Consider the following 9,310-nt stretch of genomic DNA (forward strand, 5'->3'; position numbering starts at 1 on the left):
AAAAAAAAAAAAAAAAAAAAAAAAAAAAAAAAAAAAGGGTGAGATAGTAATAATAATACTGTTTCTAAAGTGCCCGAAGTATCTAAGAAACTTGTCCGGAAAGAAAAAGTCACTGCTCCTGCTCCTGCTGCTCCTGCTGTGGAGAAGTATGGATACACATACGAAGAGTATGAGAAGTATGAGACATATGAAAGCATTGAAGAGTTTGAGCAGATTCAGGAAGCTGAAGAAGTTGAGGCATATGAGGAACCTGAAGAACCTGAGGGATACAAGGAGATTCAGGAACAGGAATATGCAGAGGAGGCCGAGGAGGAAGATGTCTATGAAAAGTACGAGTTTAAGGAGAAAGAAGAGATCTATGAGAAATATGAGGAGGTATATGAGGAGGCTTATGAAATCCAACCATCTATAGGTAAATCAAGCCATGATTTCTTTGTTCTTATCGTGTGTTGTTTCCAGTTACTGCTTAAGCCTCTTATGGATATTTATTTATATTTTGCCTTGTTTGTAGTCCTGTACTTGTCTGTTGCTGGTAATGATAAATCAGTTCAAAGACTATTTCTATCCTACTCCTTCCTAAGGAATTCTTCCCTTCAGAGTGAAATGGGAGGGTTCCCCACCTTACTGCCCAAGAGTGAGTTAGTGTAGATATGACACAGGCAGAGAAATTTATAATTTTCTGATGTAATTCAGCTTCAACATGAATTATTTTTTTTTGCCCAATTTAGTTCCTTTGAGTTACAGAGATATTGGAACTCATGTAGAACATTCCATTCCACCATTTAAATTATGAGTCCTCACGCCAAATACAAAGTGCATCTACAGTGTACCAAAAATATGTAGGATGATATTCCTTAGTTTTTTTGTTCAAGAATTCTGATATTACCAGTCACTTTTTTTCTACATTAATTATGTGTGATTGCCTAGTTTTCTGTGTTTATATCTGTTGTATCTGTGTAAATTATCATAAATAATTTACAATCCACAATGAAATATTTTTTAAAGTGCCTGAGTTGCCCAAAAGACCTTTGCCAGAAGAAAAAGTACCTGCTCCTAAAAGAGAAGCTCCACCAGCCAAAGGTACCTCAACTATTAGATACATTTGAAAACACAAATCTTCTGCCTGAGGCTCTGAATCCCCAAATCCAGTAATTTACCTATTCTGAGTTTACTGCTAGATTCTTAACTTTCTTTTACAGTACAATCAAAGACAGGTATCTCTTTAACACATCAAAACTGAGACAAATTACTTCCTGGAGGCAAAATTTCATTTTTGCCATCACAATATGTGACTTTTTATAGCTAATCATTGAAACCCTTTTTTCCTGCAGAATCCTAAAAAAGTAGAACTTTCCTTAACCTAATGATGTGCTGGACTGTATGCAATCTTAACAGCTGTTCTCTGTATCAGGCTTTACAAAACCTAAGTGTCATGAATAGCAACCATCAGTGGATGCTAGTACAGTTACTGTACTAGTCCAGAGTTTTGTAATTTTCTGTTCATAGCACTCATTTTGCCAGAATTCATGTCATGATAAGTTTTAAAGTTGTTTCTCATATGAATTCTCAGAATTAAGTCAGTGGGCAAAAGTGGATCTGCTTGCTTGTTTGTTTGTTTTTACAGACAGGCTTGCACTTAGTCGATAGGAAATTAAAACCTTACTTTATTCCCAGCTGCCATTATTTAGAGCTGATAGTTCATGAAACTAATTGTTGAGGCTTATCCTAGTCAAACATTTACCCAACAGGAGCAGTGTTTTTCTTTCACTGAATACTAAAACTCTAGCTATGTGAATCCAAGCAAAATGGTCCTAACAGATGACCTATTTTGTATTATATACATGTATATATGTATTATATGTATATGTATTTGTGTTTTGCTAAGATTTCTGACTCTTTGCATGGCTTGCTTTTTGTTTAACTTCTGTTCTTGCATGTTGCTCATATTGCAAACATTCTTAAAAAAACACCAATGTCTTTAAAGTGCCAGCGGTGCCAAAGAAACCTCTTCCAAAAGAAAAAGTACCACCTGCTGTTCCTAAAAAGGAGACGACTCCACCAGCTAAAGGTATACTTCCTCTGTGTTGTCCTCATGGTATATGAACTCTAATTTCAGTCTTCTGTCCTCATTATTTGTTGAGAAACCTGCATGTGTTTTATGTCCCCACAGTGTTTTTTTCATCTGTTTGTGATTGAATATTTTTTGCCTGTTAGTTTCAAGTAATTTGTTGAAAACATGTGAGGGTCACTTTAAAAAATGGGTGTTTTTTCATTAAGCTGCACATGAAATTAGTTCTGAGAGAAAGAATATTTTTATTTCTTCTGAAAATGAATATTTCAAGAATATATATTTTTAAACATTATTCTTTTGTCTAATCTTCAGAATTAACATAGATTTCTTTCAGGAAGTATTTAATTCTTTGATGTTTCAAGAATCTTTCTTGTTAGATTTGCCCTTCTTCTTTCTAACTTCTTCCAAATAGCTTTGAAAGCCCTAAAAGTAAATTATATCTTAAAGGGCCAGACGTTCTCAAAAGAACTGTCCCTGAAGAAAAGAAACCTGCACGTACACCTGAAATAGAAGTTCCACCAAAGAAAGGTAAAGGAGGCTTTGATATGAGATCTTATGGAAATATTTGAGCCATTTTTCCTAGCTAACATCTTTTAAAATGATTGTTGTGTCCTTTACACCATTGCAAGAGTACCCAGTCTCGAGTGGAGATTGAGCTCTCAGTGAGAGCTGACTCTGTAAATTCTGAGGCAAACATTTCAGACATGCTAGACAGTAAATCCTTGAATTATGAATGAAAACACACTGAGGAGGTATTTCTAGTTATATCACCAGTATGTAAACCTTCCATGCTTTTATATTTGGATAGTTGTGAATTTAGTTTAAACTGGGGTTTTGAAACCACTACATGGGTCATGAAACTGGTGAAGTAATAGGGCAAGAGCCAGTAAGTTTAAGACATTAAACCTGTTACACCTATCAGAAGAAAAAGCATGACAATTCAGTGAGGAAAGCAAATGGATTCTACTCTTTGAGAGCAGAAACTGTAAATTTCTTCACATAATTCACTGTTCCATCAAGACAATTCTAGAACTGTATTGTACTTCATTCTCAAAAAGGCACGGTATTCGAGATCTCAAAGGGACTTAGTTTTCTGGGTTTATTTCTGTTTGGGATATTAAAAATGGAAAATTATTTTGAGGTTACTAAAAGAAAGCTAATATCTTTGAAGTTCCTGAGTTTCATAAGAGAGCTGTCCTTGAAGAAAAAGTACCCACCATTATCCCTAGAGAAGAGGAGCCTCCTTTCTATGAAGGTACACCAATGACACATCTACCAAATATTAAATAGAGAATATATCAATTCATGCTCTATAGTGTTCTGTAAAATATGAGATATTTTCAATTAATTTTTAAAAATATTTAGAAGTAACTTACATCCATGTCTTTTAAACCAACTCTCTCCCCAAATTTAGATGTAGTTCAGCATTTTAAAATTTAAATTTAAATTAAATGGAGTTTAGCATTCTAAAAATGCTAGACTTTTCTCCTGTGATAGTGTGAGAAAAAAAGGGTAAATAAGAGAGAAACTAAATTTCTGATCCAGGAAACACTTCAGTCACACTAGAGCAAAGACAAAGGTTTAAGGGCCATTCTAAGCAACAACTAATTTTTGAGCTGGGATACATATAGTTAACTCCAAACAAGGACATATGAAATTCAATTACAAAGTCTATCTAATACCTGGAATTAAGTAATTAGAAAATAAATTTAAACATTTCTGTAAACTTATATTTTATGGATTGGAAGTAGTCACTTCTAGCAGACATAGGTAAATGATTAGGCTGAAATGAGATATTTGAATAACTTATGTTCAAACAGCTTTTTGTCCATATGCATGTCTGCATTTTAGCATTACAAGTTGTCTTTCTACTCTTGTCTTGTAATTAATATTAAAATATGTAAAATAAACTAATATCTTTAAAGAACCTGAAGTTTTTGGAGAAGCTCCAACAGAAGAAAAAGTCCCTTTTATTATTCCTAGTGAACCAGAAGCTCCAGCAGCTAAAGGTACACCAACTCTTCAAGCAATGTAAAACAACACATTCCCTACAAATTAGTTATTCATCTTCATCATTCCATCTGTGTGCTAATCCGTTATTAAATGTGTTCATTCTCATGCTTCCTTAGGCACTATGTGTCTGTCATTGCTTCTTTGTTACTTACACTTTGTATATTATAATGTTCTTTAAAAAATGTAATATCTTTGAAGTATCTGCAGTGACAAAGAAAACTGTCCCACTTAAGAAAATATCTGCTGCTGTACCTACAGAAGAAACTCCTCCAGCTAAAGGTACAAGTCCTCCAAATGGATTTTCTCTAACCTCTTTTAAAAGTACCAAGTGAGAAACCCAACTTGCTTGTTTTTCTTAAATACAACAAGGTGTCCTAGACACCTTATAGTTCCTATTTTTGTCTTTTGTTAGCAGCTGCTCAAACAGATTGATACATTCTGCCCCAAGAATTCAAGATTTAGAGAGACTAAATTAGACAAAGATATTTAGTAGACAGGAAGCTTATTAGTAGAGCCAGGGATTAGCCTTATATTTTTTTGACTTCATGTGTCATGTTTTATTTCCTAAAATACTTTCTCTGACAATATATTAGAAAAAGTCTAAAAGGTTGTGGCAGAGGCTTGTTTGTAGAAGGACTCTTTGCAGTCGTACCTGGGACATTAGGAAAGTCAAGATTAAGGTAATACTTTAAATTGGGAAAAATACAGAGCCACTAAAGTTTTTTCATAGAAACATAATTTTTGTAATAGAAGTCCAGCACTAAAGGACTCTATAGACGTTGGAAGCATAATAATTACTTAATTGCACTGGAGTTTTGCTTTGCTTCTATGGGTAATTTTGAAATTTCAAAAAATAAACTCCTTTAGATTGCCAAAATTCCTTAGAAAAACTCAACCCAACCAAAAACCCAAACAAACAAAAACAACAGAAACCCCTATCAAGCAAACAAAAACTCCACAACAAAAATCCGCAAAAAAACACACGAAACCCAACCAACGAACAAAAAACCACAGGAAAAAAAAAAAAAAACAGGAAAAACAAACAAATTAATAAGAAACCAAACCATAAAAACCCCTACTATTTTTTCAGGGAAGAGTGTATCAGACCTGGAAGTGCTAGGAGTAAGAAAAATAATGAACTCCAGAAGACAAAGTTTTTGTATTTTATTCACAGTTTAATAGGGTGTATTTTTCATATTATTCTAGTAGAATTTTGTATTGTTTTACAAAACTGTGTTACTTATTTCATAGTGCAAATTTCTAAAATAAACCAATATTTTTAAGTTCCCGAAGTACCAAAGAAAGCTGTCCACAAAGAAAAAATACCTCCCGCTCCACCTAAAGAAGAACCTTCACAGTTTACAGGTACAATAAATTTTGAGTGGGATTTGAAGGATAAAAAATGTTTTCGTACATAATTTTTTAATTATTTTGAGAGCATTCTGTTTATCATGAACTAAAGTTTACTTAACAGCTTTGCTTAGCTGCAACAGTATAAAATTAATTGTTCTTGAGAAGAAAATTAGCTGCTACTTGAAGTCAGCTCAAAGGTTAAAAAAAAAATTAAAAGTGACAGAGTTTAGATAGACAAGGTCTATCTCTTGCGCTCAAGGTAGTAGCTCAGTTTAGGACATATCACACATCTTTCTCTTGACAAGCTGCAGAAGTCATATCAGGTTAGCATAAGAGATTTTTTTCATTCTTTATTTGAAAGCACCCTAATTTTGCTGGTGGATATAAAATGTCTTAAGAGGAGCTTGAATATTTGTTCATATTTGTTCTTTATCTTATATGTTGTCTGGTTTTCTGAATATATTCTAATTTAAGTGTTTAAACTAATATCTTTTAAGTACATGAAGTGTATGAGGAGATGCACATAGAAGAAGAAATTTCTACAGTTCATAGAAAAGAGGAGGCTCCAGCATCTAGAGGTATATATCTTCATCATCTCTTCCTGCAGTTTAGCAAGTCATGAACTCCAGGAAAATTAAATTATTCATGTTCATAGTTTAGTTCTTGTTCAAAGTAATTAATATTTGTATTCATTCTTTTAGTACCCTACTTATATGAAAAACTTGGGATTTTTTATGATTTATCTTTCTATCCCTAAAATGAACTAATATCTTTAAAGTGCCTACGGTCGTTAAGAAAACTCTTCCAGAAGAAGTGCCTATTGCTGTGCCTAAAAAACCAGAGCCTACTCCTGTGCCTAAAAAACTGGAACCTACTCCTGTGCCTAAAAAACCAGAACCTACTCCTGTGCCTAAAAAACCGGAACCTACTCCTGTGTCTAAAAAACCAGAGCCTACTCCTGTGCCTAAAAAACCAGAACCTACTCCTGTGCCTAAAAAACCAGAACCTACTCCTGTGTCTAAAAAACCAGAGCCTACTCCTGTGCCTAAAAAACCGGAACCTACTCCTGTGTCTAAAAAACCAGAGCCTACTCCTGTGCCTAAAAAACCAGAGCCTACTCCTGTGCCTGAAAGACCAGAATCTCCACCATCTAAAGGTACTCTGAGAGCCTAGTAGAACTGAGGTCTTTTGCTGATAAATGCCTTTACTGTTTCTTACATGGTTTCTGATTTAATAGTTCATGGTCCACTTGTGTCAGATTTCTGACATTTATGTTGTATATGTCCCTTTGTCTCTTTGTTAATTTGTGTCTAATTCATAAAATTAAAATCAGTAAATACCTTTCGAGTGTGTGAATTGCACAAGGAAACTATTACTGAAGAAAAACCTGTCCTGCCTAAAAAGGCAGAAGCTCCATCTGCCAAACTCCTTTCTCTACAAGTTTCATCTGTCCTTTGTATTGCTGTTGTCAAAACATTAAAAATTAGTTGAGTTTATCTATTTCTTGTACCCAAAAATAATCTCAAAGTTGTATCAGAAACTAGGCAAAAAGGGACTAGAAATAAGGAAAACTCTGGCTCAGTTAACACGCAGGGAGATTTACAGAACAAATATTTTCTTTTTGTGGTTACTACAAGCAGCCTCAGAAATTCTATCAATACTCCAGCAAGAAGTATATGTACTTGCTCTTTCACACTGCTCATGTTAAACTTAGGGGTCAATGGGTTTAATTTTGAAATAGAATTGGCACAGAAACCAGTTGTTACAATTCATTCAGGTATTGCAAAAGTTCTGTCTGAACGAGCAATTTGTGTGGCATGTCCCCACTACATGACAAAAGTCACTTCAAACTTGTTCTTTGACAGAGAGATAGAACCATGAAGACTTCAGAATTTGTAACTGTTGTCAAAGCATCCTTATACGTCTATTTGTTTTGTCTTATTTCTTTGTATTTGATGCTTTATTTTTGTAATTTTTAAAACTACACTAGTTTCTTTAAAGTGTCCAAATACCTAAGAAATCAATAAATGCTGCTGTGCCTGAAAAGCCAAGAATAACACTATCTAAATCTTATATGTCAATAATGATGGCGTTCTGAGGAGATTTCTCTTTCTCTTGGACATTAGTGTTTATAGTAAAACTAATTTATAAAGATCCTAGTAGTATGTAACAGTATACAATTTTTTTTTGCATGTCATCTCTCTTTTTCTATCTTTTGTTTCTTTTCTTTCTGATGTGGTTCTTGTGATGCTCTTTCCTCTTAGTAATTTTAAACGATTTAAATATTAAAAATTGAATGCTGTTTTCTTTAAAGTGCCAGAGGTGCCCAAGAAAATTCCAGAAGAGAAAGTAGCCACCGCTGTCCCTAGAAAACCAGAACCACCACCAGCCAAAGGTATGTTGCACTACAGAAAACTAAAATTTGGAAGAGGAAAAAAACCTCTGTCTTGATTGTGCAGATTAGTTATTTGTTTGTTTGTGTTTTCCTGTTACTTTCATTTTCTGTGCCCCCAGTTCTATATATGTTACTGCTTTGAAAATTCTTCTTTTCTGATTCATAGCTGTAATCAGTGTACCAGTATGTTAGAAATATTGATGTGGTTGGCAGAGATGGGACTGACACTTGCAAACAACAGCAGAAATCTTAAGAGAAGAGGAGAAAAGAGACCTCTGTCATGTGAAATACTCCTGATGGACATTGAAAAATTAGCCCCAAAAAAGAGTATAGGATAGTGATACAGATGTCTAATAGAGCAGAAAACTCTCCATGCATAGATGAAAAATTGATATCATGAAGTCATCACATATAGAAGAATGTGACAAGGAATGCAAAATGGACAGTGCCAGTCTAAGGGAAATAGAGATCCAGGAAATGCTTGAATAAAACAGAAAAATAATCTAGTGTAGAAGGAAACACTCCAGAAGGCTTTGAGGTGTCTCCTCAGATCATACAAGGGCATAAAATAACCTTAAGGCAATAAATATGTCAATTCAAAAGCTCTAGTAAGAAAATTTGCAATTCTACTGAAAAGTTTTGAACAGAACGGTAAAATTCCATATAATAGTTGAAAGTCCTCTCTCTCCTAAAGGGTCTGAAGGACCCAAGGAAGTAGTTGTAGAACAAAAAAATCAAAGTTCCTGTGCCTAAAAAGCCAGAAGTTACACCAGCTAAAGATACTTGACATTATGACAAAAGTAACAGAATCAGAAAAATCACTCTTTTATTGTTTTAACAATATAGAAGACAGTATTTAAGACCTCTGTTAGCATTTTCTTTCATTGTGAAAGTTTATTCAAGTGAAAAAATGTATTTTGTGAAAAAAATTGTTCTTTGTAGTTGGTGTTTTCACTAATAGTGACCTGCTGTTATGCTTTAATGTTGTTAATTCTCATAGTATAAAGTTATTGATATTTTTCATGTACCTGAGGTACCGAAGAAAGTGTTCCCTGAAAAGGCTTCAGTTAGAGTGTCAAAGAAACCAGAACTTCCACTGACTAAAAGTAACTGCTGTACACAAGAAAACCCCTTAATTGTCTAGGGTACCATTTCAACATGGTGGTAATTTACTTTTACTACAAATGTATTATAAAATATTTTTGTTACTTGAATTGTAGTTTTTGTATCTGTACCTCAGTGAGGCAGCAGAGAGAATTTCCTGTAGGCAAAGCAAAATTACATGTTCACCTACAAAATCACTGATGCTTTTCATGTCCCTGAGATTTACTTTATCTTGCTGTCTGAACACTACAGACATATCTTTGATATGCATAAAAATAAAATTAATTAATTTCTTTAAAGTGCCTGAGGTGCCCAAGAAAGTGGTTTCAGAAGAAAAAATACACATTGAAGTTCCTAAAAAACCAGAACCTCCA

The 9,310-nt window shown here is 34.0% G+C and overlaps 2 protein-coding genes across 3 annotated transcripts in view; both read left to right on the forward strand.

Annotated features, from left to right (window-relative positions):
* LOC114055692 (titin-like) overlaps window positions 1-9,310 on the forward strand; it is a gene marked incomplete at its 3' end in the record, with an annotated part of 131,673 nt that overhangs the window by 110,831 nt on the left and 11,532 nt on the right. Inside the window, exon 112 of the mRNA XM_027880087.1 lies at window positions 7,752-7,832. Coding sequence (XP_027735888.1) covers window positions 7,752-7,832 — 81 coding nt within the window. The remainder of the gene's footprint in view (window positions 1-7,751; window positions 7,833-9,310) is intronic.
* Window positions 5,294-7,197, forward strand: LOC114055784 (proteoglycan 4-like). Of its 2 annotated transcripts, XM_027880262.1 has the most exons (4): window positions 5,294-5,449; window positions 5,935-6,015; window positions 6,216-6,277; window positions 6,359-7,197. In XM_027880262.1, the coding sequence occupies exons 2-4, from the start codon at window positions 5,955-5,957 to the stop codon at window positions 6,608-6,610; spliced, it is 375 nt and encodes a 124-aa protein (XP_027736063.1). In that variant the 5' UTR covers window positions 5,294-5,449; window positions 5,935-5,954; the 3' UTR covers window positions 6,611-7,197. The 2 variants fall into 2 exon arrangements, with proteins under 2 accessions (XP_027736063.1, XP_027736062.1); XM_027880261.1 differs by having other exon boundaries at window positions 6,216-7,197.

Source organism: Empidonax traillii, unplaced genomic scaffold (assembly GCF_003031625.1).
Source record: "Empidonax traillii isolate 1590-97213 ecotype Southwest subspecies unplaced genomic scaffold, ASM303162v1 scaffold65:size4453928, whole genome shotgun sequence".
Lineage (NCBI taxonomy): Eukaryota > Metazoa > Chordata > Aves > Passeriformes > Tyrannidae > Empidonax > Empidonax traillii.

What these genes read in the sequence shown, in the direction of transcription:
- LOC114055784 (XM_027880261.1), top strand. Translation starts at nt 5,955, where the DNA reads ATGCACATAGAAGAAGAAATTTCTACAGTTCATAGAAAAGAGGAGGCT. An exon ending in GGAGGCTCCAGCATCTAGAG is followed by an intron (nt 6,016 to 6,215) that starts GTATATATCTTC and finishes ATATCTTTAAAG; the next exon opens with TGCCTACGGTCGTTAAGAAA.